General features: G+C 49.6%; 1 protein-coding gene across 1 annotated transcript in view; it reads right to left on the bottom strand.

Annotated features, from left to right (window-relative positions):
• The window catches only part of LOC107122384 (ovostatin-like), a gene marked incomplete at its 5' end in the record, with an annotated part of 58498 nt that overhangs the window by 10034 nt on the left and 23644 nt on the right, over positions 1-24820 (bottom strand). The window contains 11 exons of the mRNA XM_015425478.1: positions 206-426; positions 2031-2196; positions 4916-4990; positions 6999-7155; positions 8736-8817; positions 10562-10738; positions 14137-14220; positions 17035-17086; positions 19136-19227; positions 21300-21426; positions 23648-23876. Coding sequence (XP_015280964.1) covers positions 206-426; positions 2031-2196; positions 4916-4990; positions 6999-7155; positions 8736-8817; positions 10562-10738; positions 14137-14220; positions 17035-17086; positions 19136-19227; positions 21300-21426; positions 23648-23876 — 1462 coding nt within the window. The remainder of the gene's footprint in view (positions 1-205; positions 427-2030; positions 2197-4915; positions 4991-6998; positions 7156-8735; positions 8818-10561; positions 10739-14136; positions 14221-17034; positions 17087-19135; positions 19228-21299; positions 21427-23647; positions 23877-24820) is intronic.

Raw genomic sequence — 24820 nt, 5'->3', positions numbered from 1 at the left:
TGCACCTCCCACATGCCCTTCCTCAGTGACTCTGGGCAGTTGGGAGCACGGGTACCGGCAGGTGGCTGGGGAGGTGTGTGGGTGGGGGTCAGGGGCAAGTAGGCCCCACCAGAAGTCCTGGCCTGGCAGCTGCCCCCCCTTCGGATGTGCTGACGCCAGCCCTGCTTTCAAGCCCCGCCCTGGAACTGTGGGGAAGCGCACTCACCTGAGTAGAAGCGAAGCCTCCGTAGGCGTTCTGCTGCCTGACGATCCACCGAGCGACCCGCGAGGCAAAAGTCAGGTCTTCCTGGGACAGGCTGGGTTGGCGGAGGAACGCCAGCAAGGCATGGCCAGTCATTTCAATATCCGCCGAGGAGGCGCGAGGATAGAAGGAGGGGAAGGCTTCTGCGGCCGGCCGGCTCTCCCTTTCCCAGTGGAGCAGGTCTCCTGGGAATGCGTAAGAGATCAGCAAGGAGGAGGGATACAACACTGCTCTAGTGGCCTGCCCTTTCCCTCTAGGGCAGCGTTTTCCAACCTGTGGGTTGGGCCTCAAAATGGGTTGCTGTCCCCCCAATGGGGGCAGGGGTTTACCTGCTTTCCAGGCCCCCAATCTGCCGATGCTCAACTGCCTGGTGAGGGGAGCCCTGCCCCTGAGCAGCCCCATCTGCTCTGATGCGCCCAGTGTGATGATGTCACCCAGAGGTGATGTCATTGCACAGGGCCCGTTGCAGGGGGGGGACGTTCTAGCATTCGAGGAAAAAACTCTATGGCTAGAGCATCCCCCTGCAACAGGCCCTGTGCAATGACATCACCTCTGGGTGACGTCATTGTGTGCGCATGCCAAAGACTCACGGACAGCATCTTGAGCCCCCTGCTGGTAACAGGTAGGGACCTGGCTACCGTAGTCCCGTAGCACCTGAAAGTGGTTCACAGGCCAGCCCTCTATGAGGGCCGCTCCCACCCTTGGCAACATCCTTTCTCTCCTTGTCACCTTCTCACATTCTTCCCTTCTGCCTCCCTTTTCAACGATAAGTGGGCAGGGGAGAATCTGCCTGGCAATGAGTAACTTTACGGTAGTTGCTGGGAGAAAGGGGGGAACGGCTGGAGAGTTGGTAGGAGCTGTTCAGTGCATGGGAAAACGAGAGGAGGAGAGAAAGAGGTGCGAGTCACAGGTTGGGAAACATTGGGTCGGCTCACAGTACTAAGCAAATTTGGACTTGTGGGCCACCCATACCTAAAACGATAGGAAACGCTACTCTAGGGCAGCGGTAGCCAACGTTTTGGGGGAAGCATGCCAGAAATCAAGCGCATAAGGCAGTGCCCTCCTGGCATGCACTACAGCGCACACAACGCTTTGGAGCAATCTTCTTTCGACCTGGGAAGCAGACAACAGTGCACCTCTGGTGAAGGTGGGCAAGCAACCACGCAGGGCTAAGCCACAGTTGCATTCTGGGGGGCCCTGACACCTGTCCAGAATTGCTCCTATCTCTGTTCTGGATTACCCCCAGACTGTCATTTCACGTGGCATTCTCACTGCAGACTGACTCCCTGCTACGACCTAGGCTGATGAGCCTAGAAGCCTGTAGTGGCCTCCACGGTGCTCAGCCGGTGCCTGCAGGAAGGCCCTATAAAGGGGAGCACTGTAGGCCCGCTCACAACTTTAAGGCTAGTAGACCATTCAGCTCACAAGCTGCTCACAAGACGACATGGCTTAGGGGGAACTTCACCGACTCCCTCATCCTTTAAAGTGGAGATGCCACGTGGGTTCAGCTGTGGACCTTCCAGACACCAAGCAGATGCTCTGCCACTGAGCCACAGCCCCTCCCTGAAAGGGTTAAGCCCGTAGGTTGAGGGAAACTGAGGCACGGGGCACATGAAGAGAACAGGCAGGCATAGTCTAAGACCCCATTTCCCTCACTTTGGCTCTGGACATCAGACAGGAAGGAGGAAGACCAGCTCTAGGCATATCAAGAGGCAAAGCTGAAAGACAGTGGCGGGACCCTGCCTGGTTTCCACCATACAGCCCGCTGCTTGATCAAAATATCACTTACCTGTTCTAGTGGCTGAACTTTTCAAGGCCTCCAAGTACTGTTGCCATCGTCTTTCGTCCACAACTAAGCTATAGGTATACGCCAGGAGAGCCTGTTCATAGGTGGCGTCAACACCCCTGGCAGAAGCCGCGTCCAAGCAAGAGAGGCACTGTTGCACCACCGGGTACTAAAGGGAAGAGGGAGACGCTGGCCTCAGTCACAGAGGAATCAAAGTTCTCGGGGCACTTACCCATGAAGGAGAGACCTCCTATTTTGTGCAGAGTAGTCCAAGGCACCCTGATGACTAGGAATTTTGGAAACAAAGAATCCCTTTGTCTGTCTCGGCCTCTGTGCATTATGTGGCTAAGTTCCCCAGTGCAATTCAGGTGTTCAAGTCTAAATCAATACACCAGTTACTATATGGGGTCGCTGTCTGGATTTTGGTGATCTCCGAATCTTTTCTCCACCACCTATGTCAGTTTATATGTAGGATAATGGGAGTCCGTTGTTGTGTCTCAGATGTCTGTCAGAGTTGAACTCGGCCAAAAGTCATTGGGAGCCACAGCATGGCTCCGCACTTTCAGGCTAAGGATTATCTTTGCTTTGAAAGCTGGAGGTCTGCTGTTCTTTCGTGAACGAGATGCTTACCTTCTTGATGGATGAAGACTGTAGATGCCAGATTAAAGCAGCCAGGGCTTATAACTGAAGCTATCTCCTCTCTACGTGTCCGGGGATGGTGTCTGCAATCTCACACTTACCAGCAGTGTTCCCTCTAAGCTGAGTTAGTGTGAGCTAGCTCACAGTCGTTTAGCCTCCGGCTCACACATTTTTGTCTTCCCTCAGGAAGGAGGGCTCCAGAGCAAACTAATTCATGCAGCAGCCGAATCTCTTGCTCACAGCTTTAACGCCAGAAGCTCACAAAGTAGAATTTTCGCTCACAAGACTCCACAGCTCAGAGAGGGCATTGCTTAGCAGTGGAGAAGGATGGCTGGTGGAAGAGAAAAAGGGGGGTGAAACTCGGTGGACCGGGGGGGGGGGGGGGGCCAAGGCCCCCGGGGCGCCGGGGGGGGGGGCGGGGGGGGGGGGGGTTGCCAATGCCGCCGGGGCATCCTTCACTCGGTGCGGGAGGGAGGCTGGCGTGCCGTGGCAGAGCACGGAGGAAGCCAATGGTGGTAGCAGAGAGGAAATGGCAAACAGGAGCACCAGCAGTGGCTGGTGTGCCGGCAGGGAATGGAGGCTGGAGACTGGGCAACAGCCCCGCCGAGGGTAAGGTGGGAGGGTGGGACCGGAGAGAAGATGCCCCACTGGGTGTGAGGGATGTCCATTACACGGATCCTACCCAGGAAGAGGGGATTGGAGAGCCCCAGTGGCGTCCTGCCTCAAGGGGGGGGGGGGGACACATTTATTTATTTATTGTTTTACTATATATCCCACACCGGCCCCCAGTCCAAAACAGTCCAGTGGCACCTTTAAGACCAAGTTTTATTCTGGTACAAGCCTTCTTTCCTCTGCGAGATCTGCACATTCTCCCCCCACCCCCCAATAGCTAGCAATCCAAAACAGTCCAGGGGAGCCTGAGCGGTGGGTGTTGCCTTCTGTTCTGACACACTTCCGGTGATGTCAGGGGGTGTGGCATATGCAAATAGGTTATGCTAATGAGTTATGCTAATGAGCTCCTGCGCCTCTTTTTCTACAAAATGACCCCTGGCAATAAGTATAATATAATTTTTAAATAATGAAACAAATAATAAAACCAATTTAAAACATTTAAAATGGGCAGTGCAACACACTGAACTCCAGTTTCTACAGCCGGAATAATAAGTTGGCTGACGCTGAGCTGTGATGGTCTCATGTAGCAGTGGCAGAGAGGCCAGCTGGTAGATGATCCGGTACTTAATTGGTAGCCAGTGGCTTAAGCAGCAGGTGCAGGGCAGGCCGAGGAAGAAGAGCGCAGGTGAGACCCAGAGATGCTGGGAGAGCGACAACCACAGAGGGCATTTGTTTCTTAAAGCTACAAGTGCCGCTTCTATTATTTTGGGGTCTTTAAAAAACCCATGTTTTTTATATTTCAGATTTGTCTGCAAACTGGGGCATTTTTTTGATCTGTAGAAAGACCTGTTCTTTTGTCTGCTTGTGGCTCCGGACTCCGGATTTAAGTATCCACAGTTGTGGCCATGTCGAGAGTTAGATATTCTCAGTGATGATGCCGTATTTGTAATGCCTCGTAAATGGAGTTTTATGCTTATGAACCCCTTTGAGATTTTGGGAAAGCAGGGGGGAAAAGAATATATTGAAGTAAACAAGCAAGCAAGCGTTTGCTTATAAGGACTTCCCAAGAGATCGTCCCCCTTTATTTTTAGCAAATATTCCCAGGGGAGATGGCAAAGTGTGTAATTATTCAGAACTGTAGCTAAGGGGCAGCACTGCGGACCTACCGTGGGGGTGGCCAAACTGTGGTTCGGGAGCTGCATGCAGCTCTTTCGCACATATTGTGCGGCTCCCGGCAGGGCGGCTGGGGAAGCTGAATATTATCAGCAAACAAAGTATCATTGGACGAATAGGTATCATTATCAATATCTGCTTTTACCGCTTTTGTTATTATTTTGGGCCGTCTCACTTAATGTTACTAAAAAGCAAATCTGCATAATTCCCAGTTTAAAACGTGTAATATCTGTTCATGCGGCTCCCAAACATCTGACATTTGTTCTATGTGGCTCTTACGTTAAGCGAGTTTGGCCACCCCGACGTGGTGAGTGGGAGCTGGCTGTTGGACTTCTCCTGGACAATGCTCAGGCTGCAGCATCAATGAGAGATTGTATAGCAACTGCCGCAGTTTTTTTTTAAAAAGCGTTTCAGAGAAATTATGAAAACGGACAGTGGAACCTAGCATCAGAGTGAATTCATACCGAGCTTGGACGCCCAGCCTCCAGCAGTGATACGGCAACTTTGGCAGTCAGCAGAAGGGTATAATTTCCTTCTTCCTGTTTAAATGAAAAACCAGTTCAGACAATTAGAAGGAGGAGGAGGAGGGAAGAGATTGGATTTATACCCCGCCCTTCAAAACCCGAAGGAGTCTCAGAGCGGTTTACAATCCCTGTCCCTTCCCCTCCCCACAACAGACACCCTGTGAGGTGGGTGGGGCTGAGAGAGCTCTCCTGAGAATTGCCCTTGAGAGAACAGCTCTGCGAGAACTGTGACTGACTCACAGTCACATCAACAGCCGTGGTGAGGATTCAAACCCGGTTCTCCCAGATTAGAGTCCACACTCCTAACCACTACACCAAACTGGCTGGGATGGAGTGGTGGTTTTCTCAGTCCCCCTTTCCCCCCACAACACTTTTGTCCAAATAAAAAGAAGAAGAAGAGAAGAAGAGATTGGCTTTATACCCCGCCCTTCACTACCCAAAGGAGTCTCAGAGCGGCTTACAAACACCTTTCCCTTCCCCTCCCCACAACAGACACCCTGTGAGGGAGGTGGGGCTGGAGAGCTCTTTCGAGGACTGCTCTTGAGAGAAGAAGAGGAGATTGGATTTATACCCCGCCCTTCACTACCCAAAGGTGTCTCAGAGCGGCTTACAAACTCCTTCCCCTTCCCCTCCCCACAACAGACGCCCTGTGAGGTAGGCGGGGCTGAGAGAGCTCTTGACAGAAATTGCTCTTTTTCAAGGACAGCTCTTATCAGAGCTACGGCTTGCCCAAGGTCATCCAGCCAGGTGCAAGTGGAGGAGTGGGGAATCAAACCTGGTTCTCCCAGATTAGAGTCCGTGCATTTAACCACTACACCAAACTGGATCTCTATACTCTGTACTCACTTTTATTTTAGGGAACCGCAGCTCTGTGGCTGGTTTTCACCCCTCCTGTGTGTTCGTTGGGGGGGGGGGGCTCCCAACCTACCAGCTGAGGGGCAGCAGCCCCCCTCCAGGAAGCCCAGCCTCACGGCTTCAGCGAGGGTTCCCCTCCTTCAGTGGGGCTTGGAGTCCTCTCTGGATTACAACCGATCTCCAGACCACAGAGATCAGTTTCCCCGGAAGAAATTGCAACTCTGGAGGACGGGCTCTGTGGCGTCACCTGCCTGTGGAGTTCCCTCCCCTTCCCAAATTCTGTCCTCCCCAGGCTCCACCTCCAAATCTCCAGGAATTTCCCAAACTGGAGTCACCAACCTTAGCTGCAAGGAAGAGGTTTTTTACCCCCCATACATTAGTGTGCAGACAGGTTCCCCCCCTCCCATCACTGAATGGGGTATGATGGTGTTGCTATCGCACATGGTATATGGTATACGCCTGTCCTGTTTATCCAGGTTTTCCTAGCGCTTCAGACACTTACAAAAACCTCTTTGGGCAGAGATGACCACAGCGTAAAAGAAACGTGTGGCAAATGGTCTCCACACCCTCTTGCCCACCACAGAAAAGACGGTGTGTTCCGTGGAACCCGTGCTGCTCTTTCACTGACTTGCAGCACTCTGTGCAAACATTTTTGGGGTGAAAGACAGTGGGAAAGGATCGGCTCTGACACATGAGTAAACCTCTGTGTAGTGCAGCTAGTCAGAAGGAGGTGGCCTGGGGGGTGGGGCAGGCTTCAGACTGGGCCTGGTATGTTGAGGTAATCCCGCAACAACTTCACTGAATTTTGCTGCTATAATGCTGGGTGGAGGTTTTGATCAACTAATTTGTGGGATTTAAATTGGTGTTTGTCAGCTCCCGTACAGAAAAGATGAGATCAAAAGCAAAACAAAAAACAAAAATGGGGGAGGGGAGTTCAGTTCGGACTGATGTCTGTGGGAATCGAACTTGCAACTTTCACATAAAAGAGCACATTCGTTAGTAAGGAATGAGGGCCCTGCACCCATGGCATAGAGCGGAATAGTGATTCCTAAAGAAGAGGCGTTACAGTCTATGACTACGAATAAGGCGGAGAGGATTTTGCAGGCGTCCAAAGGCTGACAGAAATCAGGACTGGGTGCCTGCACCCGCGTCGTTCAGAGATCATCACCTTCACAGCATTATTGAACACATCCTCAGCCTGTCGGAAGCAGCCGTCTGCCTCCTGCTTGCTTGCGATCCAGGTCAGGGCTCGGTCCAGGACGTTGTCGTCTATGAATATCCACTTCTTGCTCTCTGCCAAGGCTTTGTAGGTGAGAACGGTGACCCTGAATGGAAAGAGCACAGTGGAGTCAGGGACAGGGACCACGCTCGGCAGGGGGGGCAGACGCCTGGACCAGAGTCTCCTCCCTTACAATGTCTATGCATCTTACAGGCTTTGTGCATAAGGCACGGCAAAAGTGTGGGGGGGGGGAATACCTGTATTCCCTCAATGGGGTTGGGGTTTCCCCCAGTTTTGGGGGCCCCCAATCAACCTCCGGTCAGCTAGCCAGCAGGGGGAGCCCCACCCACAAAGAGTCCCAGCATGCTCAGCGCAATGACGTCACCCAGAGGTGATATCATCACACAGGGCACGTTGTGTGTTGGGGGGGGGGGCGGCGCTCTAGCATTTGGGTAAAAACTCTATGGTGACCACAGAGTTTTTACCCGAATGCTAGAGAATCCCCTGAACAACGTGCCCAGTGCGATGACATCACGTCTGGGTGATGTCACCCTGAACACACGACAGAAGACTCCAGGAGCTGGGCTGGAGCCCCCTGCCGGGATCAAGGTGAGATCTGGCAACCCTACCTCGAAACCAGAAGGACAACCCCAGGCATTCAGCCCCGGGCACTGCAAGCAATGCTCCCTCTAAGCTGCGGGGTCCTGTGAGTGAAAATTCTACTTTATGAGCAACTGGCATTAAAGTTGTGAGCGAGTGATTTGGCTACTGCATCAATTAGTTTGCTCTGGAGCCCTCCTTCCTGAGCTAAGACAAAAATCTGTGAGCCTGAGGCTAAAAAAACTGTGAGCTAGCTCACACTAAGTCAGCTTCGAGGGAACACTGACTGCAAGGTGCTTCTTCCTCAAGCCGAGCAGGGCTTTGGAGGACTCTACAGCGTGGCTTCTTCCTCAAATCCACCCCACATGCTCCTCTGAGTCACTGAGTTTGGGGAGCCCGTCCCTCTGTGTAGGAAAAAGCAACACCCTGTTGCAGGGGTTCCCAACCTTTTTGAGCCTGGGGCCACCTTTGGAATTCTGACACAGGTTGGTGGGCACAAACACAAAATGGCTGCTGCAGGAGGTGGAGTGAATCACAAAATGGCTGCCACAGGAGGCGGATCCAGCCACAAAATGTCAGGGTGGGAGGTTATAGATGGCTCTGATAGCAATTCTTCAACATTCCAGGCAGAAGCCTTTTAATCTGCACAGCCAATTAGATGCCCCGCTGGGCAAAAGCTAGGGATGCCAGGCTCCAGGTGGGGCCTGGAGATCTCCTGGAATGACAGCTCATCTCCAGACTATACAGAGCAGTTCCCCTGGAGAAAATGGCTGCTTTGGAGGGTGGGCTCTAGGGCATTGTAACCCACTGAGGTCCCCGCCCTCCCCACCTGCAGCCCCAAATCTCCAGGAGTTTCCCAACCTGGATCTGGCAACCCTACCTGCCCCCGTCCCCTGCCAGTAGCTGTGGTGGGGGACCTGGCAACCACAGAAAGCCCCACATAGCTCCGCCCACTTTCTAAAGGCACTTGGGGGTGCCTACAAAGTTGTTGGCAGGCCCCATGTTGCCAATGGGCCCCATGTTGAGGACCTCTGCCCTCTTGGCAATGCAGTGTCTCCTCCAAAGCAGGAGTTTCTGGATTCTCACCACAGGTTTCCTTCTTCAAATTGGCTCCCAAAAGTACTGAAGGATCCATCGGGGCGTCTGTACGGCAGCTGACTCTGGTATCCTGAAGTGGAAGGAAAAGGCCCAAAACCTGACGTGTCACCTGCTTTGTTTCCCCTGCCACCCTTTCCCCCCTCTAACGGGCATGTAACACTAAACTATTGGATGGAAGGTGGGCAGGTACAACCCCATCTCATCAGATATCAGAAGCTAAGCAGGGTCAGCTCTGTTAGTACTTGGACGGGGGACCACCAAGGAAGGCTCTGCAGAAGAAGACAATGGCCAACTGTCTCTGCTTCTCCCTTGCTTTGAAAGCTCCTTGCTGGGGTCGCCACAAGTCTTGGATGGGAGACCACCAAGGAAGACTCTGCAGAGGAAGGCCATGGCAAACCACCTCTGCTTCTCAGTTGCCTTGAAAGCCCCTTGCTGGGGTCACCACAAGTCTTGAATGGAAGACCATCAAGGAAGGCTCTGCAGAGGAAGGCCATGGCCAACCACCTCTGCTTCTCAGTTGCCTTGAAAGCCCCTCACTGGGGTCACCACAAGTCTTGGATGGGAGACCATCAAGGAAGGCTGTGCAGAGGAAGGCACTGGTAAACCATCTCCGCATCTCAGTCGCCTTGAAAGCCCCTTGCTGGGGTCGCCATAAGTCTTATGAGAGACCACCAAGGAAGACTCTGCAAAAGAAGGCACTGGCAAGCCACCTCTGCTTCTCCCTTGCCTTGAAAGCCCCTCGCTGGGGTCACCCCAAGTCTTGGATGGGAGACCACCAAGGAAGGCTCTGCAGAAGAAGGCACTGGCAAGCCACCTCTGCTTCTTACTTGCCTTGAAAGCCCCTTTCTGGGGTTGCCCTAAGTCAAACTTGATGACACTTCACACACACAAAACAATAAGCTGCAGACATTTGCTCTAGTGTATAATTGATGTTTGGATAAATGCAAAGTATTATTGGCTCAAAGCTCAGGTTTTCATACGGGAAAGTTACTGAATTTTGCCTGACAGGGCATTTGGAGCAAAATATCCAGGGAATTTTGAGGGAAACAACTTTCAAGACCACCTGTATACTTCAGAGAAGTAGTGTAGCATAATGGGGTTAAAAGGCTGTTCTACTGTAAACCAACACAGTCTGAAAATATCGATATACCGTTTTACTTCATTTTTTTACAAAGTCTCTAGCCCCTTTCCTTGCAGAGGTATATGGGGAAAAGAATAGAGAATATATGGAAAGAAGGACTCGAGACTTACTTTTTTATAATAATAAGAAGAAGAGTTGGTTTTTATACTCCACTTTTTACCACCTGAAGGAGTCTCAGAGTGGCTTACAATCGCCTTCCCTTCCTCTCCCCACAACAGGCACCCTGTGAGGTAGATCGGGCTGAGAGAGTTCTGAGAGAACTGCTCTTGAGAGAATAGCTCTGAGAGAACTTGTGACTGACCCAAGGTCACCCAGTTGTCTGCATGTGAAGGAGTGGGGAATCAAACCCGGTTCTCCCAGATTAGAGTCCGCTGCTCTTAACCACTTCACTACACCAGACTTGGGAATTCAGGGAACCTGATGCAAATTTTGGTATAACGGTATGTTGATCTAATTATATTAACTGCTGAGTTAAAAAAAAATACTACCAGGGAAACCTGCTGTGCAGAAGACCTGTTGCTGCTGTGGCGTATTAAACAGCCGCAACTGCCACAGGGAACCTCTACAAGCCTGTCCCCATTTGGCAAACATGTTTCAGCTACGGCAATCAGAAGAGACGTGTGGAAAACCCCGACCACGGACCTCCCCGGAGCCAGTTTTGACAGTCACTCACCACTGGAGAGGCGTCCAATGAACAAGGCTCTTTTGTCTTCTGTCAGTTGCTGGGTGTCGTTCAGGTAGTTCAAGATGATGAGATTGGCCAGGAACATTGCGATGTTTTGTTCCGCACACCCTGAAGGCATCTGGAGACGGTTTTCTGTGTCGCTCAGAGCCATGCCCAGAACATCACCTGTGGGGCGGGAGTCAATGAGAATTCACACAGCTTGGAAATTGGTGAATGCCTTCAGATTGGAAGTCAGGCATTCATGCTGAATGTGGCACAAATGTAGGAACACCCACACATACACACACCAGATTGGGGCCCACCCTGCATCTAGCATTTGCTCCATTGTTTTACCAAATCCATACTGGAGAAGAAAAAGTTGTGACTCAAAACCACATTCAAATACCTCAGGGGCCGACATACTAACTCCAGAGTCACCCCTGAATGACCATAAAAGGGCCATAAATCTATGCAGACGGTACCATAAAACCGAGAGATCAAAGGAAGTGAAACCGGCATGCGGAAACCGGCTACCATAAAATCCGACAATCAAAGAGAGTGAAACCAGCATGCAGTGTAGAGGGGAGTTTCTGTTCCAACATGGGTTTGATAAGACAGCAGAGCAAATGCTAGATGCAGAATGGGCCTCGATCGCAGAAGGTCAGTTCGGCTTGTGCAAAGGCCGCTTAGCATGCTTTCGGACTCTTGGGGGTGCACTGTGTTCCTCTTTGTAAAGGAATCGGGGCGTGTTGCTCCCTGCTTACTGCAGAGGGCGCCCTCTTGCTGCCTGCCAGTGACACGAGCCCTTTCCTTCTTTACCTGAAGGCCGCTCCTTCCCTTCCATTCTTTGGCCTCTCTTTGGCCATCTAAGGAGGATGAAACTCCACTGGTCTGTCCTAACAGACCAGCCCTGGCAAGTCCAGGCACGGCCTGGGCACAGCCACAGTGGGATGCTGAATTTGCTGGCTACTTAGGGTTGTCAATCTCCAGGTGGGGACCTGGAGATCTCCCGGAACTAGAACTGATCTCCAGCTGACAAAGATCACTTCCACTGGGGGGAAAAGTGGCTGCTTTGGAGGGAGAAGAAGAAGAAGAGGAGGAGGAGGAGGAGGAGGAGGAGATTAGATTTATACCCCACCCTTCACTTGGAGTCTCAGAGCGGCTTACAAACTCCTTTCCCTTCCCCTCCCCACAACAGACACCCTGTGAGGTGGGCGGGGCTGAGAGAACTCTGATAGAACTGCCCTTGAGAGAACAGCTCTTATCAGAACTACGGCTTGCCCAAGGTCATCCAGCCAGGTGCAAGTGGAGGAGTGGGGAATTGTTGGGTATTACAAGTTGAAAACACTCAGTATATCTGGGGTTAAATGTTTGTTTATGTTACTCACAGGAAGTCACATGTTTTTCATGTAACCAATGTTCTTTAGCTGTAGAAAGCCCAGGAATTTTCTCCCTGATCTAGGAATTTGATTGGGACTAAAGTGTCAAGGTATATTACCATTTTATGGCTTCTCTTCCCATCTTTGTTTGGTGTTCTGAAGAACAAGAAGAGTAGCCATACTCTCTCTCTTCTAGTTTTGTCTTTGTAGAGTAAGGATGTAGCCAATTATGCTCTGTTGTTATTTTCATTTCAGTTACCCTTCCCATGCTAGAATTTAGTAAAAACTTTATATTTTAATCACACATGAGTCTGAATTATTTTACTCTGCTGGACTATCTTATCTCTGCTAAATACCATTTTTTCAATATCTCACTATCACCCAACAGGAATCAAACCAGGTTCTCCCAGATTAGAATCCACACACTTAACCACTACACCAAACTGGCTCACAGTCCCCAGTAGTCTCCCTCTCTTTCCCAAACTCTGCCCTCTTCAGGCTTAACCCCCAAATCTCAAGGAATTTCCCAAGCCAGAATTGGAAACCCTGCCACTTGTCCAGGGAAAGTATTCTTTACTACTACTACTACTACTACTACTACTACTACTACTGCTGCTGCTACTGTTATTATTTTGCTTCTACTCCTGTGATTATGAACCTGTCTTCGATAAAGCAAGTTCTCTTCCCCCCCACCCTTGGCATTCTCTTTGCCAGCTCTGCCACATAAGCAGTCATTCCCCACAAGTTCATGCCTCACACAGCTCAATATTCCTATGACAACTCGTGCTATTTCTGTTCAGCTACAAACACAGAACAGAATCCTGCCCACAGGGTTTCTTCCTCACTTCCCATTCAAACGAGCATTTAATTTCCTTACAAGCAGGGGTCATTTCCTGCGGGAGCGCACAGGAGCAGAGCTCCAGCAGTAAGGAACCCAGGGCGGCCACATGCAACAAGCCCGCCCCCTGCTCCCAGCAGCCCTCAGTAGGGCCACGAGGAGCAGCCAGGTAAGTTGCGGAGCCTGCCTTCAGGTATAAGCTCTCCCTCCTCTGTAAGGGCAGATCTGTGGGTTCCCCCCCATTGCTAGCAATCCAAAACAGTCCAGTGGCACCTTTAAGACCAAGTTTTATTCAGGTACAAGCTCTCCCTCCTCTGTGAGGGCAGATCTGCACATCCCCCCCCCCCCCCATAGCTAGCAATCCAAAACAGTCCAGTGGAGCCTGAGTGGTGGGTGTTGCCTTCTAACACACTTCTGGTGATGTCAGGGGGTGTGGTATATGCAAATAAGTTATGCTAATAAGTTATGCTAATGAGCTTCTGCACCTCTTTTTCTACGAAATTACCCCTGCTTACAAGCCATCACCCAAAGAGTAATTAACACATGGAACTCACTGCCACAGGAAGTGGTGGCGGCTACAAGCTGAGGCAGCTTCAAGAGGAGACTGGATGAACATATTATTAGCCACAAGGTGTTGATGGAACACTCTGTCTGGGGCAAGTGATGCTCTCTATCCTTGGAGCTTGGGCGTCTGGCCCCACTGGTGGACCTCCTGGTGGCACCTGGGTTTTGGCCACTGTGTGGCACGGAGTGTTGGACTGGATGGGACATTGGCCTGTTCCAACACTGGCTTTTCTTAAGTTCACTCTTTGGATTTTGCCTGTGTAAATTAACTGTCACAATATAGGTGGAGCAGGGTTTGTTTCTCAGCTACATATCCAGACCAACAGCAAACAAAAAGGGAAGGGGAAAACTAATGCAGTTAAGTAGCCAAGCTGGAGCAAAAAAACCCAGTGCGAAAAAGGCCCATTTCGGAGAAATCCATCATTAAAGAAAATGTCTGGAGATCCAATGCTTAAAAAGTATGGATGGGAGGTGGGGGGTGGGAGATAGGATTTGGATCTGGACCACAATTCTAGGAAAGGGGGGTTTACTTCTTCCCTGTGTCCATACAGCTTCCCTGACAGAAATCTCACCCCAAAAGCTGGTATACGCCAGAGGGGGGGGGGGGGGGGAGCTGCCCCTAACCGTGGCTAACAGCAGCTGAGAGGGGGGGGGAGTTGATTTCTGCCGGGGAAATGGTGTGTCCGTGTGCTCATGTGCACTTGCATGTGTGGAGGAGCTCAACCCCCTGTGGCTGTACTTTGGCCTTCAGGTACAAGACACGGACAGGAGGACATAAAAAGTCCAACCTTTCAAGAACTTACCGAGGGCGGAAAAGTGGGCCGTTGCAGATCCCTCCACCACATTTGGAGGCAAGTTCAAGGACACCGATTCAACAGCTGATGTGCCTAGGGATTGAGAGCAACACAAAAACAAACGTGAATCCCTTTTCGGTGATCTCTTAGAATAAACGACACGGCTTTCAGGTGACGAAAGTGGCCAAGGGTGGGGTGTGAGCAGCAATGAAATCGCTCCCCAAATTCAAATGCTGCATACAAAACAGGCAGTATAGCTGGGCTTTTTTTGTAGAAAAAGCCCAGCAGGAACTCATTAGTATAATAGGCCACACCCCATGCCTTCCCTTGGCTTGCCTGGGTGCCCCGCAGCTGCAGGGAGCTTGGGCAAGCCAGCCCTTGGACAGGCCAGGGAAGGCACGGGGAGGCAGTTAGATGCCCCCCGATCCTTCCGGCCCTCCCCCGGCCCCCCCGCCTCAGAGTTGCGGGGGGGGGGTCGCTCTCCAGGCCTTCCCTCTGTAGCCACGCACGCAGAGGTTTTGGCTGTAGTGGGCGTGGCCAACTCTGAAGCCAGCCGGAACTCCGTTCCTGTGCGTTCCTGCCCAAAAATAGCCCTGCAGTATAGTATTCCATTCATGTGCACCTGCAAAAGGTAGAACTAACTTCTCCCTCCATGCCACTTTGGCTCAGGAAACTGTTTGGCGCAGCCACTATTTTCAGGAAGGGAATCTGAAGAACTGAGGCAAATTGAGGTGACCAGAGATAAAGTTCTAGACCGACTAGGGAAATTAAAAAAACGATAATCTCCGGGTCCTGGTGGCATATACCCGAGAGTTCTTAGGGAACTCAGATGTGAGATGGTTGATCTACCAACCTGTATATTTATTTTATTTATTAATTTTTTTAATTTATACTCCGCCCTCCCCAAACGATGTAACCTATCACTAAATTCAGCCTCTGTATCAGAAAACTGGAGAGTAGCGAATGTTACAACATTTTTTTTAAGGGATCCAGAGGGGAACCAGGAAATTACAGGCCTCTCAAGCTAATGGCTGTCCCAGGCAGATTAGGAGAAACTTTAATCAAAGATAGAATTATTAGGTACGTAGAGGGACAAATCACCCTGCTGAGGGAAAATCAGCATGGCTTCTGCAAAGGGAAGTCCTGGCTTGTGGAGTTCTTTGAGAAAGTCAACATGCATGTAAACAATGGTGACCTCAGCAAGTTTAGCCATGGTGACTGAGGGGGACTTCCACATTCAGAGGCACTACTGAATCCCAGAGCCAGGAGGCAACTTCAGGGGAAGGACCTCTCTGCCCTGTTGTTGGCCCTCTAGAGGAACTGGTTGGCCACGGTGTGAGACAGGAGGCTGGACAAGATGGACTATTGCTCTGACCCAGCAGGGCTCTTCTTATGTTCTTATGAAGGCCTGGGCCTCTGTGCCCTGTTGCTGGCCCTCGAGAAGAACTGGTTGGCCACTGTGTGAGACAGGAGGCTGGACTAGATGGACCACTGGTCTCATCCAGCAGGGCTCTTCTGATGTTCTTAAAACAGCATAGGGGGAAGGCAGGAGCCCCTCCCCCATGCTGCCATTTTGAGCTGTTCCGCATTTGCAGAGAGGCATCCCCCACAGCTGGTGTGCAGGCAGCTTTTTTAAAAATGTAACTTCTAGTTTGGCTGTAAGGGCATTACATTAGGAAAAAGTTGAGTCTGGGTTCTTGAATGTTGACTCTCTTTCCACAGCCACACAGCAGCTGCTGGGAGTGTCTGCTAGAAATAAAGGAGAGCCCATTTGGGATGGGAACTGCGGTGTAAGACTGCCCCTCTGTGCCTGTTTCTGACTAGAAATGGTGCTGTGGGGGGGTCATTTCCCCCTTTTTTGGCTGCTGTGTTTGCACAGAGTTTTGCTGACATTGCTAAGACATGGAAAAGGTGAACAAAAACACAAAAAAAGAAGAAAAGAACAACTCTAAAATTCTCACTATCAGGACTCCTTTTTCATGGTAAAATGGAGAAAGATGTCAAATGAAACCCTTTCTTTAAAAAAGTGTGTCATAACAAAACGATAAGACTTTAGCAGAACCTGTGGAACTGCACTATTGCTCTACTGAGAACCGTGAGAAATGTCTGTGAGCCACCGTTGTATACTGTGGAGCTGGGATGTTCTAGGGCAAGCCTGTCTGATTCACTGTATGTATGTATTAAGTGCCGTCAAGTTGCTTCTGTCTTACGGTAACCTGATCAGTTAATGACCTCCAAAACATCCTATGGTTAACACTTAACAGGCTTGCTCAGGCCTTGCAAACTGAGGGCTAGGCTTGCCAAGTCCACCCGGGGGGCGGGGAAACCCCCGCCCCAGAGGCCCGTTCCCCACCGCCGGCGGATCGGGCCCCGGGGGGAACCCCACGCCCATAGAGTCTTCCCTCGGATGACCATGGCCCCGCCCCCAGCGTGCCCGGCATGGTCGCATCACTTCTGGGTGATGGGGTTGCGGCGCGCACGCGCTTCGCACACGCACACACACTCCCAGAGCAGCTCTGGAGTCCCCCACTCCGGCACTGATCCGATTTGGGAACCCTACTGACGGCCCTTGTGGCTTCCTTGACTGACGCACTCCATCTCATGTTGGGTCTTCCTCTTTTCCGGCTACATTCAACTTTTCCTAGTATTATCATCTTTTCCAGGGACTCTTGTCTTCTCCTGATGTGACCAAAGTATGACAACCTCAGTTTAGTCCTTTTGACTTCTACGGAGAGTTCAGGTGTCATTTGATCTAGAACTCATTGACCTGTCTTTTTTGGCATGCCGCTATATCCGTGAAATGCTCCTCCAACACCAGATTTCAAGAGAATTAACTTTCTTCCGGCCAGTTTTCTTCGTTGTCCCACTTTCAAAGCCATACGTGAAGTCCGGCAGTCGTTTTCTTACCTTTTACACAGACAAGAGCGCTCTGGGTCACTTCCTTTTTGACACCTTCGGGCTGTGTGGTTGGGGGGGAAAAGGGGGGGAAAGAGGCATAAAAACAATGCTGAAGCCCAATGAAAGCACAGTGATACAGGAAAAAAGTCAACGCCCGTAAGTTGAGACAGAACGGGAAATGGCACCCACACCGTCGTTTATATGTTCAAAGTGCTGTTATGTTTTCTTTTTAAGAGTGTCTTTTCCTTCAGGCTCTGAAGACGCCACACTGCACACCTCAGCTATCGTGTTCCAGCCCCGCCTCCACTAGCACTGGGGTTGCCAACTCCAGATGCTGGCTGGAGAATTCCTGGGATTACAACAGCTTTCCAGGTGACAGAATTCAGTTCACCTGGAGAAAACGGTCACTTTGGAAGATGGATTCTATGGCATTACACCCCATGGAAGTTCCTCCCCTAACCCTGTCCTCCTGAGGCTCCCCCCACCCACCCAAATCTCCAGGTATTTCCCAACATGGATCTGGAAACCGTAACCAAACCCGCTCTGCCTGCCCGGCTAGACTCCGCATAAACCTTCTTTTTACCCACTGCCTGGATTGTTCCAGCTTAAGAACATAAGAACATCAGAAGAGCTCTGCTGGATCAGTTAGCCCCCGGCCCCGCGGGCCGGAAAAGGGGGGGGGGGGGGGGAGAGTGGCTATTTGCGCCATCGCATTCTGATCCGCCATTATGCACAGACGCCGCGGCGGCGTACCAGGGTTTTGTCCTTCGGTGCGCGCTGCAAAGAGGACAGCCGGAGGGAATAGGCGCACACACTGGCGCGATCACACCAAACGACTCCGTCTGCAGCCCGTGGCAAACCATATGCTAGTAGATCTTTGCAGGTACTTTTTAACTGCGCATCTTTGGCGGCATGCCACAGGTTGGCCACGGTTGCGCTATGCTTGCCACATGTTGCAGTGTGATCACGCCCCGAAAATCTGCCCAGCATCCGTGCCTTTCGCGCGGCAAATTCTCTGTGTGACCGCGGCCCTAGTCCTGCATCCTGTTTCATACGGTGGTCAAACAGCTGCCCTAGAGGGTCAACGGACAGAGCCTAGAGGCCGAGGCCTTCCCCTGATGTTGCCTGCTGGCACTGACACTCAGAGGTCTGCGGCCTCTGTATAATGAGTCCCCCTTTGGTTACCATGGCTAGTAGCTACTGATGAACCTCTTCTCCAAGAATCTGTCTAATCCTTTTTAAAGCCATCAATGCCTGCGGTCATCACTACATCCTCCAGCAGCTTCCTTTCCATGGCTCAGCCTCTTCCCGCCTCTCTACAGATGCATGCATCCATGACCATAAAACCATTTCTCAGACGTACTGAAGCAGACCCACAATGGCCACTTCCACACTGTCGTTTTTGCCACTCATTTGTCCCTGGGGCTTCAGGGTTTTTTCCCTCCCAATGTGTTCTGCGCTCTCTCCAGTAGTCCCAGAGGGAGCAAAACACAAGTGGGAAAGGGTGGGTGGGGGACAAAAATGACAATGTGGAAGTGGCCAACGTTATTTTCCCAAGGCGATAGGCAGTCTTTAACAGAAATGCACAACACATTAGCACTCCCATCTTATGGTGGATATTTTTAGAAGAAAAGAAGAAGAAGAGATTGGATTTATACCCCACCCTTCACTCAGAGTCTCAAAGCAGCTTACACCCTCCTTTCCCTCCCCATCCCCACAACAGACACCCTGTGAGGTAGGTGGGGCTGAGAGCGCTCTCTCGAGAACTGCCCTTGAGAGAACACCTCTGCCAGAACTATGGCTTGCCGAGGGTCATCCAGCAGCAGCAGGTGGAGGCGTAGGGAATCCAACCCAGTTCTCCCAGATTAGAGTCCGCGCATTTAACCGCCACACCAAAATGGCTTTATTGAGAGGTTTGACGGCATGTTATGTCCTCAGTGTGGTGATTCAGGATGCAGCTGTTGAGTCTGATGGAGAACATGTTGCCCCTTCATACTGTCCTGGCTTCATTCTAAAGCACCCTGCTGCTCAAGACGTAACAGAGCCCCTAACTTCTTACAGAAGTCTCGATCTCCCTGCCTTTCACAGATAGTTAGATCTTTGCGCTTACCTCAACCAACAGAGGCCGGATGACTGTGTCACGTCGTCCCACGCTCAGTTCACCTGGTTTGGCCTCGGCAGTAATCGTGAAATTCACTGCACCTGAAAGCCAAAGGCAAACCCATGCACATCTCGTTTATTTCCAAATTCTGAATGGGGGGAGGGGGAATGGCATAGATGCAAAACCACCAGCGGTTGATCAAATGATCACTTACTTGCCCTTGTTTACTAAACAGATCAGAGACAAACAACATCTGGTTACAAATGTCCCTGGGGAAATTTCAGCCCCATCACACGGAGCACAACCCAGCCAAAGAGAAGCATGACTGAGTTCCATTAACACCAGTTGGAGATGTTCTGCCATGTACTTAACATTTCCCATCGAAAATCAATGGGAGAACTTGGGCTGGATTGGTCCGATCTTCTTCATGCTCTTGTAATATGTAAGGTCAGTTCTGGTGGTCTGAAAACCAGGGATCCTTCTCTGCTCAGTCAGTTTAAGTAGCATTTACGCCGAGTCTCCAGAAACTGCTTGAGGCTACTTTAGAATTCCTGCAAGGAACTCGGAGAGCGCCAGCAAAGGGGTAACAAGATAAATTTAAAGAACCCAAACACTAGTCTAGTGGCACCTTCAAAAGTACCTTTTTAAAATGCCAGCATACACTGCCATAGCCTATGGACCACTTCTTCAGACATATGGCATTGTTTCTGACATGAAGTCTAGGCTATGAGAGCTTAGGCTGGAATTTTTTTAAAGTTAGTCTTTAAGGGATCACTAGTTCCCTGCATTTCTTCTGCAACAGATAAACACATGTCCCTCTCTGAAGACAAATCCAATAAATTTCTAATTAGGATGAAGTGAAGTTTCAGATAAATTTATGGACAGAAGGTGAGGGGGGAGGGGGAGGGTTTCCCCTTCTTTTAAAACTGAATCCAGAAAACTGGTGATGCCCTTCCAGCAACCTTGTATAAGATAATTCATTTTGGTTAAAACTTTCTCTGACCTTAAGTAGAACATAACCATAACTTCATGCTGCATTTTCTTACATTCTCGTTCACTTTGGTTATTATATCCCACCTTTCTCTCTCAGTGAGGACCCAGAGTAGCTTACCTCGGGGTCCTCTCCTCCATTTTCTCCTCACAACAACCCTACGAGGTATGCTAGGCTGAAAATGTGTGACTGACCCAAGGTCACTCAGAAAACTTCCATGGCAGAGTCTGTCTTCGAACCTGAGTGCCCCAGAACCTAACCCATCACTTTAACCACTACATCACACTGGCTCATTATAGGTGTTATGTATTAATACTGTGGCTGAGCTTCATAGACTGCAAGGATCCTGAGATTCTCCTTGTGAGCCAATCAGAAGAGGGCGTATTTTGGAGGGAATTATTGTTATTGGCTCTTTCCATGTAGAGGTAGTTGTGTTGAAGCAGCCTTGTGTTAGAGACCATTGCTTGCTAGAATGATAGGGCACTCGCTCTGATTGGCTGCCCAAGGAACAGACCAATCAGGGAAGACTAGAATGAAACAGGAAATGCAAACAAGGTGTGCTGTAGTGTTCGCTATGATTGGTTGTTACTGTGTCAGGAGGTGTGGTTTTGACTGCTCTTGACTGTATATAAGTGGGGATTGTTGCCGGGTTGTTTTGTGTGTTGTGTTCTGAGCTGTTTGAGAAGAGCTGCCTCAAGTCCAGGATTTAATAATAGGGTTGCCAGCTCTGAGTTGGAAAATACTTGGAGATCTGAGGGATGGAGGCTCAGGAGGGAAGGGACCTCAGCGGGGTATAGTGCCATAGAGTCCACCCTCCAAAGCAGCCATTTTCTCCAGGGGAGCTGATCTCTGGGGCCTGGAAATCAGTTCTAATGCCAGGATAACTCCAGGCCCCACCTGGAGGTTGGCAAATCTATTTTATTAAATCTTTTCCACCTATTTTATCTTTTATATACCATTTTCAGCATTTTACCACAAAGACGCTTACTACAATTTATAAAGACTTACATCCGTTTTTATTCAAGGATGTCAGGATTATCCTGTTTTAAAAACTATGTTCTTTGAATTAACTTGGATAAAGACAGCTTATTTTTTGAGGGGAGATATAATTCGGGGGGAAATGTGAGACCAAAAAGAATCAAAGACTGCAAAGCGGATGAAGAGCAGGATGGAGACAATTACCTAGTTTTTGAGGGTGAATTTTCCAAGTGTGGGTCTTTCTTTCATTTGCACATATCCTTGTGAAGGGGCTTTCGGCGGACAGAGCTTCTGCTTTGTAATCCGGGGACTCAGCCAACGCAGCGCTCACCTGAGAGAGAAAGAATCAAGGAGGATAGGTATAAATAAATGGACAAACAAAATGAGCGATTATGTGGCAAATCGGACCAACACTTTAAGTTAGCACTGCTGGCAAATCCTAATTATGGTATCCAAGATTACTTAAGGCCAAAGACTAACCAAACACATCATCTGTTCAAAATTTGTTCTATACTATTGACTCCTGAAGGGCCATGGTGGCTCAGAGGTTAAGACGCTGAACTGTAGACCGGAAGGTCTGTAATTCGGCAGTTCGAGACCCAAATGCCGCGTGATGGAGTGAGCTCCTGTCTCTGGCCCCAGTTCCTGCCAACCTAGCAGTTCAAAAGCAAGAGATTGCAAGTAGATAAATAGGTACCGCTTCAGTGGGAAGGTAACAGACCATGGAAACGTCTTTGGACAGCGCTGGCTCTTTGGCTTGGAAGCGGAGATGAGCACCCCCCCTAGAGTCAGATTTGACTAGCCTTTGAGCAAGGAAACCTTTACCTTTACTTATTGACTCCTGATTCTTCCCATTTTTAACCAGAGTTATAGCCTTGACCTCAATGGGCTTAAAAGGTTATAAGAAAAATCCAGCAGCACCTTAAAGACTAACAACATTTATTTCCAAAGATATTTTGCTTTATGTTTTAAGGACAGACTGGGCTTTTCCGCATTCTCATTTTACTTGTTGGTAAATTCCTGTTTCTTCCGGTTCCCCCCCCCTCCTGTTCTGCATGTGTTTTGCTCTCTCTAGTGGTCAATTCAATATCACACAGCTGTTTTGCAGCATATCTCCCTGCAGATTTAAATTGCAGGGTTCTATGCCGGAAAAAAAAGCTGTGTGATATCAAATTGACCACAAGAGGGAGCAAAACACTTGCAGAACGGGTGGGGCCGGGGGGAGGTGGGGGGAAGCCCTGAATAGAAAGCCAGGCCCTTATCAGCAAGTAAAATGTGGAAAAGCCCACTGGCATGACTATCTCTTTGCAATCATACTGTAAAACATCTCTTTTTAAATGGTAGAATGGCAGGCCTGGAATTACAACTGATCTCCTGGAATTACAACTGATCTCAGGCTGACAGAGAACAGCTCCTTTGGAGACAATGGCTATTTTGGAGAGCGGGCCCTATGGCATTCTTCCTTGCTGAGTTCCCTCCACTCCCCAAACTCCACCCTCAAATTTTCCAGGAATTTCCCAGCTTGGAGTTGACAACCCTACAGAGTGGGCTTTTGATTCTGGGTCTCCTAGGGCCCAAGAACTAGAGAAAGAAGGGTATCCAGTTCTGGGTTGGGAAATTTGGGGAGATTTGGGGGCGGAGCCTGAAAAGGACGGGGTTTGAGAAGAGGAGGGGCCTCAGCAGGTTATAATGCCACAGAGCCCAAATCAATTGCATCAGCCCGTACTAGAACTCCATACTTAGCCAATATCTCTAAGAGCGTCCTTTACCTCTCTATGGTTTCAATCAATGCCAATGGCAATTTTGGAGGGCCGATTTAATCAAACTCCATTGGTCCATCATCTATGTATTTGTGGCACCCATGAACTTGAGGATTTACCTCACTATATCTTCTTTTGCCCACTGTATTCTAGTCTGATGGCTAAATTTTTAGCAGGTATTTTATCTGGTCTTAGTGCTTACCCAGTTGAGGATAAAATGTTGTTTTTGTTATCTGACACTGATGCATATGTCTCTTATAAAGTTTCATTATTTGCCCTTGCTGCAAAGAATCTACGTTCCAAGGTGGCAACGGGAAGGGACATTATTTAGGCCACTGTATTAAGTTACGGTAGTCATATTTTGTTATTGATTTCTGGTACTTTTGTATATTTTGATATTCACCTATCGTTTGCTCACAATTTGTATTTTGCGATCTTGTCAATGGCTAATTACAATAAACTAAACTGAAAACTGAAACTAATGCCACAGAGTCTGTCTTCCAAAGCAGAACTGATCTTGCTTGGCGATTCAGGGCTCTTTTTGTAGCAGGAACTCCTTTGCATATTAGGCGACACACACCCTAATGTAGCCAATCCTCCAACAGTTTACAGTAGCCCCTGTAAGAAGAGCTCTGTAAGCTCTTGGAGGATTGGCTACATTATGGACGTGTCGCCTAATATGCAAAGGAGTTCCTGCTACAGAAAGGGCCCTGAGATCAATTATAATAGTGGGAGACCTCCAGGTGCCCCCTGGAGGTTGGCAGTCCTAAGAGAGAGAAAGAACTACTTTACCTCGATGCAGTGGCTCAAGTAATTGAAGATGTTGGCTCTGAGAATGAAGTGCTCCCCCCGGATAAGGGAGTAGGGGAGGGTTGGTTCCACAAAGAACGGCTGGAAAGCTGTCAGGTGTGCTGGCTTGGAGATGCCAAACCCGGCCTGGGCTTCCAGACAGAAGATGCTGGCTTCCCATTTCGTGATGGTGTCTGGAACAGTGTACGACAGACTGGCCCTCCCGCTAGAACTGAGACACAGAACAAGGAACAGTTACCAGCCACGTTGCTGGGATATATAAGAGTCCCTCTGTACTCTAAAGAGATGCCAAGCAAGGTGCGTCAAGGAACCAGAATGCCAAAATCTAGAACCAAATCCCCAAACATTTACCAACAGGACAGGCCAACAAATCCCTATTGAAACCAGTCAAAACAAACTTTGATAGCAAATGGTTCCCAATATTAGAATTTCTATCACGGCATGAATTCATATCACCAGAATGGAAGCAACTGCAGAAATGGCTCTAAACACCAACCCTCTCAAAAGATTCTAGGTTCCACAACGTCGTGTTTGGGGAGGGAGGGAAAGCGTAATGGGAGATGTCAATGTCTTTTAAGGTCTTTATACTTCTTAATTAGCTTTGGAACTATTCTCTGTCTAGACAGATAAACTGGATTTTAACTTGAAGCCATGAATAAGGAAACTCCTCATGTCGGAAGGTAATTGTTAAGAGTTATAACTTTGTATCTATAAGCATATGTAACCTGGAAATATTCAGTGACCGCTGTATTAATGGGCTTCCAGACAAAGAAATAAAGCTGAGAAAGAGTTCACACATGAAGATAGAAGAAGAAGAGAAGGAGGAGGAGGAGGAGGAGATTGGATTTATACCCCACCCTTCATTACCTGAAGGAGTCTCAGAGCGGCTTACAAACTCCTTTCCCTTCCCCTCTTTACAACAGACACCCTTTTAGGTAGGTGGGGCTGAGAGAGCTCTGACAGAAACTGCTCTTTTTCAAGGAAAGCTCTTATCAGAACTATGGCTTGCCCAAGGTCACACCAGCACCTGCATGTGGAGGATTGAGATTTCAAACCTGGTTCTCCCAGTTTAGAGTCTGCGCACTTAACCACTACACCAAACTGGCTCTCTTTAGTATATGGTCACACATGATGATTATACTGATTATACTGAAT

This window comes from Gekko japonicus, unplaced genomic scaffold (genome assembly GCF_001447785.1).
Source record: "Gekko japonicus isolate JY-2015 unplaced genomic scaffold, Gekko_japonicus_V1.1 scaffold4673, whole genome shotgun sequence".
Classification (NCBI taxonomy): Eukaryota; Metazoa; Chordata; class Lepidosauria; order Squamata; family Gekkonidae; genus Gekko; species Gekko japonicus.
The sequence above is the reverse complement of the archived record's forward strand: the minus strand, read 5'-3'. Positions and strand labels throughout refer to the sequence as shown.